This window comes from Anticarsia gemmatalis, chromosome 7, assembly GCF_050436995.1.
Source record: "Anticarsia gemmatalis isolate Benzon Research Colony breed Stoneville strain chromosome 7, ilAntGemm2 primary, whole genome shotgun sequence".
Taxonomy (NCBI): domain Eukaryota; kingdom Metazoa; phylum Arthropoda; class Insecta; order Lepidoptera; family Erebidae; genus Anticarsia; species Anticarsia gemmatalis.
Window position 1 is genome coordinate 4,299,265 of NC_134751.1, and position 15,924 is coordinate 4,315,188.

The 15,924-nt window shown below is 37.2% G+C and overlaps 2 protein-coding genes across 2 annotated transcripts; one reads left to right on the forward strand and one right to left on the reverse strand.

The window, feature by feature from the left end:
* Nucleotides 1–287: 287 nt before the first annotated feature.
* LOC142974121 (cytochrome P450 CYP12A2-like) lies at nt 288–6,917 on the reverse strand. The gene is made up of 10 exons (XM_076116276.1): nt 6,793–6,917; nt 6,138–6,262; nt 5,708–5,832; nt 5,104–5,225; nt 4,254–4,370; nt 3,522–3,803; nt 2,582–2,735; nt 1,810–2,019; nt 1,220–1,391; nt 288–843 (listed from the first exon to the last, which is right to left on the reverse strand). The coding sequence occupies exons 1-10, from the start codon at nt 6,849–6,851 to the stop codon at nt 683–685; spliced, it is 1,527 nt and encodes a 508-aa protein (XP_075972391.1). The 5' UTR covers nt 6,852–6,917; the 3' UTR covers nt 288–682.
* Nucleotides 6,918–10,314: 3,397 nt separating this feature from the next.
* Nucleotides 10,315–14,282, forward strand: LOC142974195 (uncharacterized). Its single transcript, XM_076116358.1, has 5 exons — nt 10,315–10,564; nt 11,572–12,084; nt 12,265–12,375; nt 12,919–13,140; nt 13,411–14,282. The coding sequence occupies exons 1-5, from the start codon at nt 10,315–10,317 to the stop codon at nt 14,280–14,282; spliced, it is 1,968 nt and encodes a 655-aa protein (XP_075972473.1).
* The last annotated feature ends 1,642 nt before the right edge of the window (nt 14,283–15,924 follow it).

The window sequence follows — 15,924 nt, forward strand, 5'->3', positions numbered from 1 at the left end:
ATTCAAAGTCTAACTTTAGCTTTCACGAACATTAGAAATTGTTACTGAATTGTTCCGTGGGATTTCGTATCAGGGCAAGATAGCAAGCGAGATTTACAGCATACTTAGCTTGGTAAATGTAAAGGATTAGCATTACAAATTATAGTGGATACTCCATCGGTAGTGTTTTAGACCTTTTTAACTTTAGATAAATTGAAACAGTGATCTTATCTGGTTAACGTTGGAATTATAGGGGAAATAATTCAAGTGTAGTGTGGGATAATAAAAAAATGGTTGAATTTGGGTAATCTTTATTTTAGTCAGTTACATATGATGATCTTAGAATTATGGTTATTAATATGGTTTTTGAAACGTAATAATAACATTTTGAAAGGTTTATATTTTTGTTAAGTGGTTTCGTTAGTTTACCCTCTTGGAATTTTGGGTAAAGGTCCCATACTTACAACACGTCATTTTTAATCTACGTTTATCAGTTATCTTATTTCCATCTTAAATGTTTATTTGTTAATAAATAAATGTTGTTATAATAAAATTAAAAAAAATGGTTTTATTTTACAACGAGAGCATTCTTCGAAATAACTTCAAAGTACGTTCTTGAATTATATACCTTATCTACAATTATGGTTTTATTCTATGTTTACATTAATTTTAACATTCTACTTTGTCGGTCTTTGCACAATATTCATTTCTTCTCTTCAACATCTTTTAGTACAAAATTGTGAGACGTAATAAAATTAAGAGTGGACTCCTTTATTTCAGCCGGTGGTCCCTTCCATTCGAAAATAAAGTTCTCAATTAAATGAGTAAGGAATATCTCCAACTGGAATTTAGATACTCGCAGTCCTGAAAATAAAATATTTAATTGATAACGCCCGTTACACTCAAAAGTGAAGGAAGACACCCATTTTTCGCTATTATGATATTCTCATGCAGCATACAAAACAAATGCTTGTATTAACGAAGCTCCAAATTTCCAGTGCTTCATGACCAACAGTCAGAAAAATCTCGAGTGCGTGATAACAGACATCTGCGCCGGAATTCTTGACAATGACATTCGGTTCAGCGCCTCTAGCGGGCGTCGTAGAAACTATTTTTGCAATATATTTTAAATGTTAAACTCTCGATATTCGAAAGTAAAGACTGTTCAGAATCGCGCTACTGAACAGTCTACACGCAGATCTACGAGAGAGAAAGTATGATTTTTGTTACATGTACGTACCTATACACGAACGAATCCCAAATCCAAAGGGAAGATAGGCAAAAGGATGTGCATTTTTATAATGCAATGGATGATCTCTGTCCACCAGCCATCTCTCCGGAATAAACTCTTTGGCACGAACAAAGTGTTTCTCGGATACGGCCAGAACTTTTTGGCACATTATTACCTCTGTCTGAAAATATTGGATGTATTATGATCACTAGCAACCTTTATCAAATCACTGTTGCAAGTTGCCACGCCACGGCCACGGCCAATGTAACCAGGCGGATCCGAGCTAGTGGTAGATTCAGTTATTGTAACGACTATCATAAGTGTCAATATTTGACCTAAATGAATAAATGATTTGATTTTGATTTCCCTTCACTATCGACTATCAACTAACTACCTGGTTATCGACAAATTTTGTATGCAGTAGCAGCAAATTTTCTATACTTGATAATACGGTCTGTAGAAAATCGCTACGTGGTGGAGCTTTCCTACCACGAGTAATGATTACCAAAAAGCTACCGAAATTTTGTCTATGAAGCTAATTAGCGCCCCCAAGCCCGTTTAATAATATATTATGTATGTATATGCTATAAAGTGCTTACTCCTTTAGGGATCCTGTATCCTAATATGTCGTAGTCCTTAGAAGTAATCCTACCAAGTATCGGGACGGCTGGTATAAGTCTCATCGACTCCTTAAGACAGGCCCTGAAGTAGGGCTTGTATTGATTTGTATTCAGTTTTTTTCTCAGCTTGTCCTGTTTATCTGGATTCATAGCCATTAAATACAAAAATGCATTTATGGATGCCGATTGCTGTAACAGTGCAAAAGAATATTCTATGAATTTTTTCAGCCCACTTTTTTCAACTGTTGAGTACAGGCCTCCCCCTCAGTACGCCATCTTTTATGATCCTGCGCTTGTCTTATATTAATATTGATTATTACTGAATAATTTTATTATTCGTTATTAAAAACCGGAATCGATTCTCAATAATTCTTGAATATAAATAGGTACCCAACGAGGGAAATACCCGTAATGCACACATCCTCTAAATAACACCACCCAAAAATAATACTTTTCAAGTATTTGCACATTTTGTGGATAATTTAGAAAGCAATTCTCAATTTATACAAAACCCTTCCATTACTGAGTGATTGACTGACTAACTGATGGTCAACCCATAGCCAAAACAACGAGTTGTAAAAAGAGAGAAGGTTGAAATTTGGTTTAAAGATTCCTTAGGAAGTGTATAAAGGCACTACTTTTTCTCCCTAACTCCCAAGGCGGGGGGGGGGGGGGGGTGAATTCTACTCGGGCAAAGCCACGTGCCAAAAGCTGGTTAAATTATAGATATAATAAATATTAAATATAGAACCGTATCAACGCCAGCGAGTAGATTATCAACAGTCGACACTACTGCGAATTCATCATCCGTTTCCAATAATTTCTCCAAAATGCCTTTTTCTTCTTCAGATATTTTATTAGTCTTGAGTTCTTCTTTCACTTTTACTATTATATTCTTAGTTATTCTGAAATATAATCTTGTATTAATTTAAAAAAAAACAATAAATAGCTAAAGACAACTAGGAGAATGGGCACACACCACACTCGCTCCCTAATACATCAATTTACATTGTAAACGGCAACACGTATGTATTTCATAAGCCTCTGCTCACCCTCTCTAGTTTAACAAGCGTGTTGTATTGCATTTGTACTGTTCTGTATTGATGATGCTCTTCGGCGATTTCAACTTCACTTTCCACCACTTCAACTCTTAATCTGAGCGTCTATCACGTATCTTAGTTGACAACTATTTGAAAGCTATACAATGTTCTCTTCCTTAGATTATTGTTATTACTACGTTATGTCAAAACTCTTGGTTTAGTTAACAACAGCCGCGCCGATTTATCTCTGAGGTAAAACCACGCCTGCCGGGGTTGTTCTGTGGATGGGTGACCATCTTACACATATCGAGTTCCTCCGTGTTTCGGAAGGAACGTTAAATTGTTGGTCCCGGCTGTCATTTACGAAGATCTTTGACAGTCGTTAACAGTAGTCAGAAGCTTGAAAGTCTGGCAACCAGTCTTTTCGAAAGGTTGAATAGGTAGTCGCTCCATGTAAAACACTGGTATTCTAGCTGCATCCGATAAGACTGGAAGCCGACTCCAACATAGTTTTGAAAAAAGGTTCAGCTGATATATACTACGCGGCTACGTTACGTCAACGCTGCAATGTATTGCATAGTTGCAAATTTGACGTACATTATTTGTCAACGTAGTTGAGGAGTAGGTACGGATTAAAAAAAATTGACTTACTCATTAGTCCTGTCAGCGGCATGCATAAATTTCCTGAAGTCTTTGGTTGGAAAGTATTTCCAAAGGCTGGGTTTACGTTCCAATTCATCTGTTAATTCCAATATTGCTACTGTTTCTTTAATAAGTTCTGTTATAACAGGATCCGCGCAATCCAATTCATTTACAGAAAAACATCTGAGACGTTTCCCAATGGCTACTGCAGCGTTTGATTCTAAACCCCATAACTTCGTTTCGTGTTCGAAGTTTGGTATCATGTTATTTTCGTCACGTAGAAATTTAAGCCTGTAAAATGTTTTGAACTATTGAATTTCATTAAGTAAACACGTTAAACGGATAAATGGATCCTAAATTTCAAGGATAGTCTTTTCTAACAGTGGGGTATGAAGCATGTAAAAGTATTTTTTTGATGAATTGAAAGAAGATGTTTATTTCGATTTGAGTTCTTAAACGCAGCAAATTATGGTGTGTTCTGTTCAAAAAACCAAGATCAAATATTATATTTTTATTAAGGTCCAATGATGACACTTATTATGATAGTCGTTACAATTAATGAATCTATCACTAGCTCGGAAAGGAGGTAGAGCCTTATGAACAGTTAGCTATAAATTATCTATTGCGACCGGATCATTTATTAAACATTTTTTTAAGTCAATAGTGTAGGAAGAAAATAATATTTCCTTAAGTTATGGAACCCAAAATATTGAAGAGAGAAAGTTGGTATAAATGAAATACCTCGTCACCATATCTTGAGCTACATCGTTAAGGGATTTTACATATTTTGATGGAATATCGGGTTTTAACATTATAGGATTTAAAACTGTACGGGATTGCTTCCAACGTTCTCCTTCCCTGAAAACAAAAATAAAACATATTAAAATATGCGAAACTTAACACTAGAATATGCACATCTTGGGATTTAAAGCAAATTAATCATATTTTATGGAATCTAGTTCCACACTTGAGTTCGTATTTCACTCGTCCAATCAACTCCTCAGGCTTAAATAATAAATTTCTGGGTTTTGGGGTTAAATTTGGAAGAATTGAGTAGCCTAAGTTGGATCACAGATCAATAACTATGTCAGACATCACAATCGGTCCGGTGCATTAAACGTAAAAGTAACCGACATGTCTGTCTGTACATGCGTTAAATTTTTAACCCCCGATGCAAAAAGAGGGGTGTTATAAGTTTGACGTGTCTGTCTGTTTGTGTGTGTGTATGTCTGTGGCATCATAACTCCCTATTTGCAGCGATTTCAATTAATTTTTTTGTATTAACGGTGACTCATGTGCAAGCGTTTTAGACAAGTTTGGTGAAAATCGGTTGGGCTGTTTAAAAGTTGTGGGGGTGAAAGTGGGGAAACCGAATGTCTGCAAATATACTCGGATGGGGTCTCAAATAGATTCATATGATGAGAAAGTTGGTGATAAGACAAAAAATTTAATAAAAAAAATTAAGATAAATTAAGTTATTAATTTAAAGGGTAATTAAGCCCTAGTGGCGGGGCATTTCAAAATTTTTTTTTTCTTCGATCAGTTTAACAAGGCCGTGTGGTATACATATACACGGCCATTTATTACTTACTCTAGAAGTACGCCTAGTAAATTCGGCTTATCATCTTTAGTTTTCTCTTTACGTTCAGTCCTGTAATATTTCATTACGCTTAACCCAGGACGAACAGGGTATTCATTTTCTGAGCGTACGATCTGAAAAAACATATAATAAGGCTTGCTACATACATATTCGGTTCGGCGTGTTCGTTCCGGCAATATTTTTCGAAAAAGAAAATCAACTACTGCACTTGTTTGCCTGCCTTTAGGTCCGATCATCACGCGGCAAATTTTTCGATCATTCATCTACACATATTCGGTTTTGCCACCGACGGTTAGGTCGATTAATGCCAAACCGATTGTATGTAGCAAGCCCAAAAGTTTCCGAGGTGACATATTATGTTTTTCAACAACTAAGTATTGGTATAGGTTTGCAGAGGTATACAAAATTTTGAAATTAAAACGTCAGTCAGCCGCTGACTTATGCAGCAGACTGCTACCTTTTTGTTTCGACTACTTTATTTTGGGTGTACATCGAATTATTAATTATACTTTCTTCGTGCATAGCCGGGCTTTTACTTTCTCTAGTTTTTGGACATAATTATATTATTCATTTATTTATTTATAGTAATGATTACTTGAGCAATACTCTCTGGATCATAAAGGATGATTCTTCTTGGTAAAAATAGCACGTTCAATTGCACGATAGGACCATACGATTTGAATAGTTCTTCCCACAGAGATTTTACTTGGTACAGCGAACCTGAAACCGACAGATGAGTGAATAATTTTATTACATGTAAAATGGAAAAATTCCATTAATATACCGTTTAATTTCCTCATTGTTTTGTTAACCTTACTTACGAAAATAATAGCACCCGCTGAGTGTGCAACGATCAAGATATTTTGATATTTAATACCAAGACAAGATAATTTTGATTATAATTAGGTTATCTCATAGTGTTATAATAATCTCAATCATTTGAGCTGCTTAGTCATGCAAGTGACACAGTCGAACAGAGTTACTTTAAAAGGAATTTTAGTATAACGATATTTAAGAAATATTACCTCCGGGTAAAAAATGTCGTAGCTGCCCTATTACTGGTAGAGTCGACGGTCCAGGTATCTTTCTGAGCGGTTTTACATACTCCGGTTTACTCACACTAACTGTCGGACTCGCAACGGATGAAAACCTACAAAAATAACATTGTTTTAAAAAATATCACTTTCAATCAAATGCCGTTTCTTACTTAGCTATCGCATATAATAGAATACAAAAAATTATTAAGAAGCACTAGCGTTTTTTGAAAATATTGTATTGTAATAGTTGTCGGGAAGGTATTGGAAAACTGTACCTCTATAAGAAAAACATATAGTGCACCTCGCGTATTATGATACCTACAGTAGTACCTAGTATAGAAAAATGCGTCGTATTATGTGAAATAAAAAAAAAGAAAAGTAAAACACTATTACATTTTCACATCTTTTTTTGCTTCTATGCTTTAGTGGAACATCTTATTGGAGAGCCTTGTACGCAAGGCAAAATTAAAAATATTATTATAAGAATATTATTGACCTGCAAGTTTATGAAGCTAAAGTTGGTTTTCTTGATACAGCTACCTCGTTAAATACCAGAGCTATTAACCAGATAAACCGTGCATGCCAAGGCTCTCTACTAAGTTGTTGGACTATAGAGTTTATATGAATAGATGGACCAACATACCTAATAGAGTTCTGAAATATTTTCGCTCTAGATAATATTATTAACTTTGGTGCCAACATTGTTATTCTATTCACAAACCTCACTTAACTAATATTTTTATAACACATTTGTCGTAGAATAAAAATGCGTAAAACATTTTACAGTCACGAATTTATAATAAAATATCATTATTTGATTTATTTTATTATTATTTGACTTAATAACTCTGAAACGTGAGGTTCGTTTTTACGACATACGATTTTTACTACCCTGTGATAAAGCAAATAATATGAAAATTTGATAACGAATGTTAATGGTTTTTAAATTAAGTTTTTTAGGGCAATTTTGTAATAATGAAACCGTATCAAGCAGTAATTCTACCTCAAAAGACACGAGACTGCGATCGCAACTTTATTTTACGATTTGGCTCCGGTCTCGATCTTGCTTGCGAACTGTAGTGCGATTCTGTGCAATCATTACTGCCAAGTATTGAAAGTTTGACATTAAGAATCTACTGCCAAAATAGTTCTAACGACGCCCGTCAGAGGCGCTGTTCAACTACGTGGGAGGTCAATATGTGTACCGCTTGACGGTCACTTCTTTATATGCTAAGCAACCAAAGTTTAATGTATGCAAAAAAACAAATATGATATTTTTCATCGCCTGAGTTGATCATCGACGCAATGGGAACTATTTTTAAAGTACTTTTAAATATGAAACACAATGCTTCACTGTAACGACGGCAGAGAATCGCACTACAAACTTAAAACAACAAAAATACTTTTTTCAAAACCCTGTTTCTGTTGTTCAAGTGTAAACGAAGGCATTATCCTGTGACGTATTAGGCGTCATTACGCCATGTATATCCATAATACTGGCTATCAAGTTCTTAGGCACGATGTGAAAGCTTTCCTCACTTAAAGCTGCCTACTTAGACCACTTTACACGTCTCCGTGTGTGTTCAGCTGTTCTAAGATAAAGTGGATTATATTCACTAAGCTTAGCTAAATGTACACTGTCTTGGTTACCTGAGTTTGACAGGGATTATTCCAAATTATATCCGATATTTTAACTTTAGTAAGGTAGTAATAATATTTTGAAATCGGTGATAGCTTGTAATTGATATTATGTCAAAAAAGTCAGGATTGTGTTATGAATTACCTGAAGATTGAAAATTGAAAATTTGGGCTGAATTCCTGCTATTATTATATCAATAGCCAACTAGTTCTTGACAACTTTTGAATGACAACCCATTGAAAAACTGTTTAGCACTTCTTACGCACTTCATTATAACTATTTTTATCAAGAAATTTATAATAACGATTGATCGACTACTATTTTAGGAAATCACGACACCGGCTTTGTTTTTTATGTAAAGACTAGCTGACCCGCGCAACTTCGCTTGCGTCACATAAAATTATTCCCCGTTTTTGTATCATTTTTCACTGGTACTCTGCTCCTATTGGTCGTAGCGTGATGATATATAACCTATAACCTTCCTCGATAAATGGACTATCTAACACTGAAAAAATTTTTCAAATCGGACCAGTAGTTCCTGAGATTAGCGCGTTCAAACAAACAAACAAACAAACTCTTCAGCTTTATAATATTAGTATAGATTTTTTTTGTGATGTAATAACATAAAAGAAAACCTTATCCGCTCTTTTACTATTCTCTTCCCGATGGCTACGATTATTCATTTTTGATGATGAGTTTAGAACGAAATTATTAATTAAGAAAATAAACATTCTGGTTAAAAAAATCGGCACGTGTTATCATATTATTTCAGTGGCTTCATTGTGCTTTTGAGCCGATTATTTGTTTAGCTCTCCATGTTGTTATAGTATGATTCTGTTGACGCTAGCCGTTTTTGTTTGTTTAGGTCTCCTGTCATAATTCGTTAAAACTTATTTTGTTTTTTATCCGTAGATCTTATCAGTAAGCATCGGAGGGCTTACTTATGATTCGTGAAACCGAAATTTTGTAGAGTATTTAAGGTGTTCTTTTATGATTTTTTTTCTTTTCTATTTTGACACAGCGAAGGCAGAATCGAATAAACTTGCCTGATATTTTTGTATCATAGTACGGCCGACATTTTATAATGGATAGAATTGTGATAAGAAACAAACGAAATTTCAACGAATAATCGTTTTCGTCGATTATTGTACAGCCTCATATTTTGTTGCCTTACTTTTCTTCGTTCAAAGCCGATTATAAAGCAACAATATATTTTTAACTACACATGTCCAATATCCACCTTACTTGTCAATGTATTACGTGTTTCTGCTTCCAATCTCCGTTGCGTGAGAAAAGTATCTTAGTAAATCAATTTTTATTATTTCGACTTAAAACGAAATAAAAAGGCCAAAAAATCACGTTTGTGGTATGGGAGCCTCCTTAAGTATTGTAATTCTGTTTTTAGTGTTTGTTGTTATAGCGGCAACAGTAATACGGTGTGGCGACGTAATTCATTCGCCCACGTTCACTCGTGACGTTTCCGAACGCAATCTGTCAATAGACTTTGACAGCTGGGTTCGGGGCATAGAGATTTTTCCCGCGCGATGATGGGAAGACGCGCCAAAAAGCAGACATGACGCTAGTTCCTAATAGCGATGTACATATAGTTTATTAAGGTAGAATAAGTCTCCTTGTACGCTATCTATTGATATTATACCGTTTAATCACAACCGAGTTGTTTGGTTTATTGATCCTGCGCAAGCATTGCGGTCTAACGCTGCTTATTAAGTATCCGCCAAACTGGTGACCCCGACGTGATCGACGTGTTGCGGCGTTAAGACCCCTGACGCTGACTGCCTGTCTACGAGTTCAACTTTCCCGTGCACGGCCTGCTGCTTCTTGTGTAACGCCTGCTTTGCCTATTTGCACGTGGTGTTTGGTTCGTATTGCATGCACCATTTCAATGAGAAGCGGTCTACATTCTGCAAGTTTCAAGGTACTGGCTTTCTTAATAACTAACTGCCACCTCCTGGCACTCTCATCTCTGGATAAAGAAGAAGAATACAAGTTTTGAAATTTCACAAACAATAGATACTTTTGATCAGAAGTTATTGTGCCAAGATGTGCAACAAGTGCTACTTTCTAAAGTGTGTGACCTATGAAGTTAGACTTTGATTTAAGACTTTATTAACTTTACCCACAATAATTAATAATTACTGTTAACACTGCATTGTTACAATTTGCATATTGGGTTATGTTTGCTCGTTAACTGTTTAATTTCATGCATGATGTATTATAGTGTTTAGCTTATAAGTGTGTATACTGTTATGTCTTTGTCTGCATATAGTGTTCCGCACTAAGTACCTATTTTGTGTTCTTTCATGGTGTTTGTTTTATCTTTTAACTTTTTGGTTTTACACATTTTATATCTCTTATTTACATTTAATTAGCATGTTATTAGTTCTAATTTAAATATTTTGGTGGTGATTGCTGTTAGAATCACAAACATCTCCCCACGGAGTATTACATTAAGTATATACTAGTACCTATATCTAACCCATCTAAATAATTATATCATAGTGAATAATGGCTGAGGCTTTGGAAGATAAAGTTATTAAAATGCTGTCGGAAAAAGCTGTTTTAGAGCAGGAAATAGAATCACTCTCTAGAAACAAGTCTGAGAATTGTAAGGTGTCAGTTCGGTTGCCTCCATTCTGGCCGGACAAACCTGCAGTCTGGTTTGCACAAGTTGAGGCTCAATTCGAAATTGCTGGAATTGTTGCAGATAGGACTAAATATAACTATGTTGTAGGGCAAATTGACCATAAGCTGGCTGGTGAGATTGAAGATATTATCACCCAGCCACAAACTGCAGGTCAACAATACATAATATTAAAAACAGAACTTATTAAGCGGTTGTCTATGTCAGAAGCACAAAAAGTCCGTAAACTTTTAAGTGACGAAGAGTTGGGTGATAGGAAACCTACACAATTCTTACGCCACTTACGATCGTTAGCTGGTGATTCCCTTTCAGACCAAGGCATTCTGCGGCAGTTGTGGTTGCGGCGCCTCCCTCAAAATATTCAGGCAATCCTTGCATCACAGCCAGAACTTGCACTAGACAAATTAGCAGAGCTAGCTGACAAAATTGTAGAACTCTCAGCTCCAGTTAGTCCTGTTTGTGCTGCAATCACTCCGCATGCTGACACATTATTGAATTTAATGTCAAAAGTTGAAGAACTATCTAAGCAAGTATATGCCCTGTCCACACAAGGACGAAGCCGTCCTAGTAGTAGGTCTTCATCCAACAATAGATATTCGCGTTCTTCTTCACCAACCAGGAAAAGGTTTTGTTGGTACCACGGGCGTTTTGGAAAACGGGCTGTTAAATGCATATCCCCATGTAATTGGACGGCGGAAAACACCAGAAGCAGTCAGTAGCGGCGGCGACTGATTGCTCTTCGATTAGCGGCCGTCTCTTCGTAACAGACAAGACAACTAAACGTCAATTTCTCATTGACACGGGCTCCGATTTATGCTGCTATCCATACAGCTGGCTTCCTCGCCGTCGAGAAGATACCGAGTATGAGCTGAGCGCCGCAAATGGCAGCAGAATAAAAACTTTTGGGACCATAACCATTTGTCTTAATTTAGGGCTGCGTCGAGATTTTGTTTGGCAGTTTGTCGTTGCTGACGTTCAAAGAGCAATAATAGGTGCTGATTTCCTTTCTCATTACCATCTTTTGCCTGATTGCCGTAACAAAAAGTTAATCGACAACACTACAAAATTATCTTCAGCAGCTACATGTACCAGTGTTGATCAGCCCAGCGTTAAATCCATAGTCGTGAATGATTCAAATTTCGCTGCAATGCTCGCCGAGTTCCCGGATATAACTCGACCACCCGGGCTACCTAGAGAAGTTAAGCACGACACAGTACATTTTATAAACACTACTGAAGGACCTCCTGTATCATGCCGTCCTCGTCGTTTAGCACCCCACAAACTAGTATCGGCTAAAAAAGAGTTTGAGGATATGGTTCGTTGTGGCACAGCAAGACCTTCTAAAAGCGCGTGGTCATCTCCATTACACATGACTTTAAAAAAAGACAACACCTGGCGCCCGTGTGGAGATTATCGTGCTTTGAATGCGAGAACCATTCCAGACAAGTATCCTGTTCGTCACATCAATGATTTCGCGCACAACCTTACTGGAGCAACGGTGTTCAGCACGCTCGATTTAGTGAAAGCCTACCATCAAATTCCTGTTCACGAGAATGATATTTCGAAGACGGCCATCGTCACCCCATTTGGCCTCTTTGAATTTCCTTTCATGACCTTCGGACTACGAAATGCTGGTCAAACCTTTCAGCGGTTTATCGATGAGGTCACACGGGGACTTGATTTTTGTTTTCCATATATTGATGACATCCTTGTCTATTCGAAAAATGAATCCTGTCATAGAGAACACCTTCGCATTCTTTTCAAACGTCTTCAAGACTACGGAGTTGTCATTAACTCTTCTAAGTGTGTCATAGGCGCGAAAGAAGTACAATTTCTAGGCTACCACATTAGCTCTAACGGCACTCGTCCACCGAAGGAACGTATTCAAGCTCTTCTAGATTTTAAGCCCCCAGAAACTGTTCAAGGTATGCGTAGATTTCTGGGCATGATAAATTACTATCGGCGATTTATACCCCAAGCTGCAAAATTTCAAGCTCCACTAATTGATACTTTGACATCCACTAACAGTAAAGGCTCCAAGCCATACCCCTGGACTCCAGAGCTGCTACAAAATTTCAATGAATGTAAGAAAAGTTTGTCCGAAGCTACCTTGCTGCATCATCCTTCTTCTGAAGCTCCGCTTGGTTTATACACCGACGCATCAAGCATTCATATCGGATCGTGCCTTCAGCAATTTGTAAACGGTCAATGGGTACCACTCGCATTTTTTAGTAAAAAATTGACCCCTCGTCAGTCTCAGTGGCCTGCATATTATCGGGAATTGTTAGCAGTATACGAAAGCGTTCAACATTTTCGGTACATACTTGAAGTGCAACATGTAACAATTTACACCGATCACAAGCCACTCCTATACGCTTTTATACAACGTCGTGAAAAGCTTCCACCAGCGCAACTTAACCAGCTTACCTTTATCAGTCAATTTACGACTGACATTAAGTACATCAAAGGGGACGAAAATATCGTAGCTGATGCTATGTCCCGTGTTGAGGCGATTGCCTTGGAGCAAGAATATGAAGAACTTGCTAAGGCCCAGGACACAGATGACGAAGTGAATAAGCTCATGGCAAATTCCAGCCTTAAAATAGCGAGAGTCAACATATCCGGCACTTCTTTGCTCTGCGACATCTCGACTGGAAAAACTCGTCCATATGTTCCTCTTAAAATGCGTCGTCAGATTTTTAACAAATTACATCAGTTAAGCCATCCAGGCATTCGAGCCACTGTTCGTCTCATATCCGATCGCTTTGTTTGGCCATCTATAAACAAAGACTGTAGAGAGTGGGCCCGCACATGTGACGCATGTCAACGCAGTAAAATAACTAGACATAACTCTGCACCCCTTGCTAACTTTGAAACTCCTTCTGGCCGTTTCCAACACGTTCATATTGACATAATTGGACCCTTGCCGCCTTGTAAAGGTTATCGCTATTGTTTGACAGCAATTGACAGAGCCAGTAGATGGCCCGAGGTATGGCCCATGCAAGGCATAACGGCCGAAGAAGTAGCAGAAACATTTGTTAGAGAATGGATTTCCCGTTTTGGTGTTCCAGCTACCATCACCACAGATCAGGGTACTCAATTTGAATCCGACCTGTTTCGCAGATTGCTTCAAACTTTTGCAACAAAACGAATAAGAACTACGTCATACCACCCTCAAGCAAATGGAATCATCGAACGAGTGCACAGGCAATTAAAAGCATCCATTATGTGCCACAACGGTGAATGGCTTAGTGCTCTGCCATTAGTTCTCTTAGGAATGAGAACAGTATTTAAGGAGGATCTTAAAGCCTCAGTTGCCGAAATGCTCTACGGTGAAACTTTACGTGTACCTGGGGAGATATTAGTACCAAATCCATGTTCAGTTAATTTCGAAGACCCAACTGATTTCGTCGTTAAACTGCGTCGCCATATGTCAAAAATTAGACCCATCCCTGCATCTCGACATACTACTCCAGCTGCCTTCGTGTTTAAACTGTTGAATTCCTCTTCACACGTCTATCTGAGAGAGGACGCGGTCCGTCGTGCGTTGCAACCCCCCTATAACGGGCCATATTTAGTACTAGAACGATCAAACGACGGCAAATCCCTAACACTCGATATAAAAGGTAAAAAAGTTACAGTAAGTGTGGACAGAGTCAAACCAGCTTTCATTGAGTCTCAATCCACATCTACCGCCGAATTGCCACCTACAGTTCCCTTCAAACCTATTGCAAATGTACCTAAACCTCAGCCACTTACCGCAGAAAAATCTAAACCAGCCTACACCACAAGGTCAGGCAGGACAGTTAGGTTTAAAGAATTCAAAGACTAAATTGTCTTTCTCCGTGGGGGGGTGGTGTGGCGACGTAATTCATTCGCCCACGTTCACTCGTGACGTTTCCGAACGCAATCTGTCAATAGACTTTGACAGCTGGGTTCGGGGCATAGAGATTTTTCCCGCGCGATGATGGGAAGACGCGCCAAAAAGCAGACATGACGCTAGTTCCTAATAGCGATGTACATATAGTTTATTAAGGTAGAATAAGTCTCCTTGTACGCTATCTATTGATATTATACCGTTTAATCACAACCGAGTTGTTTGGTTTATTGATCCTGCGCAAGCATTGCGGTCTAACGCTGCTTATTAAGTATCCGCCAAAACATCATCTGCAAAAATTTCAACTACCTAACTATTATGATAACTTTTACGGTTTGTTTTAACCCTTTGGGCACGGATCCCACGGAATCCGACCAAATTTCACATTTTCAGAGAAGACTTTTGTAAAGGCTGACTTAAATGTTACGAAACCGCGCGAGGCTTGATCAAGATGTGTTATAGACAATTTTGTCTCACATCACAAACACAGCAAGGAGCTGAGTGGTGACCTCATTGCTCCGCTACTGAAGCAAAAAAAAATATCCTATAAATGTACAATAATTTTTATGTGACAATAAAAATCTTTCTTTTTTTCTTTACAAAACTAATTTGCTCAGGTATCATGAGTCCAAGATTTCATAGTGAAACGACTAGCGGTCATTATATTAGTCGCTGTCTTCATTGACTGAAGCTCAGTGAACGGAAACGAATTTATTAAATAAGCGTCCCTTAAGGGACAACTCGGTATTAGCAGAAGCGTTTGACTGCCTAACTGTATTAACCCTTGTATGTTCTGAATATTGAATTATTAATGCCCTCCAACACGAACTGTTTGATTTGAAATTGTTTCTATTCGAGAATTCTGCAGAATTTTCATCACGTGATTCTGTTCAACGAACCGCTGCGGTGAAAGGTGTTGAGGTTACTAATAAATAGAAAATTGTGAGAAAGAATGAAATATGACGTAAAGATTTTAGTTATTGGTTTTACTTTAAGTTATAATATTTTCGTCGTTTGTATAAGGCTTCGTTATTTTATTACCAATTAATTTTAGTTTAAGGTTAATTATGAATGCAACCCAAATAAAATATTTACTAATGATACTTAATAAACTTTTAATCGTTTGACAGTGTGAAATAAAAAACTAACTAAAAACTTTTTTACTTAGGTGTTCATCACTAATTTAATTTTTAAGTGAATACAAACTAAATAATTGGGGTAGGCCCTTAAATCGTATGATTATCATTTTGCAATGAAACTGATTTTAAGAATAATTGTAATAAAAGAATAAAACATACAATTTTTGCAATTTACGTCACTGTCTGAGCGCAATTATCTGACTAACCCGACTATAGTTTGATTTAAGGGTCGGTTGCACCAACTAACTATAACGGCTAGGTTTTAATTAGTTACCGTTGGCTAGTCTAAAATTTACAAATATTTGACAAACCTGAAGCAAGAAAAGTTTTGGTATGTTTTTATAATGGCAAAGCTTTAAAAAACCCTTAATGAAATTTACTTCAATACAAATTGCTGTAGTTAGAAACAGGTGTAATACCTGAGTGAGTTAAGATAAGCACACTACAGAGGGCACTCG

Bases quoted from the DNA above. Each gene is read 5' to 3' on its own strand.
- LOC142974121 (XM_076116276.1), bottom strand. From the start codon at position 6,851: ATGTTGGCACCAAAGTTAATAATATTATCTAGAGCGAAAATATTTCAG. The intron at 3,804-4,253 runs GTATTTCATTTA...AACATTTTACAG, and splicing joins GCTCAAGATATGGTGACGAG to GCTTAAATTTCTACGTGACG. The intron at 844-1,219 runs GTACGTACATGT...TTTTATTTTCAG, and splicing joins TGGGATTCGTTCGTGTATAG to GACTGCGAGTATCTAAATTC.
- LOC142974195 (XM_076116358.1), top strand. From the start codon at position 10,315: ATGGCTGAGGCTTTGGAAGATAAAGTTATTAAAATGCTGTCGGAAAAA. The intron at 10,565-11,571 runs GTGAGATTGAAG...TTAAATCCATAG, and splicing joins AATTGACCATAAGCTGGCTG to TCGTGAATGATTCAAATTTC. The intron at 12,376-12,918 runs GTATGCGTAGAT...AGTACATCAAAG, and splicing joins GCCCCCAGAAACTGTTCAAG to GGGACGAAAATATCGTAGCT.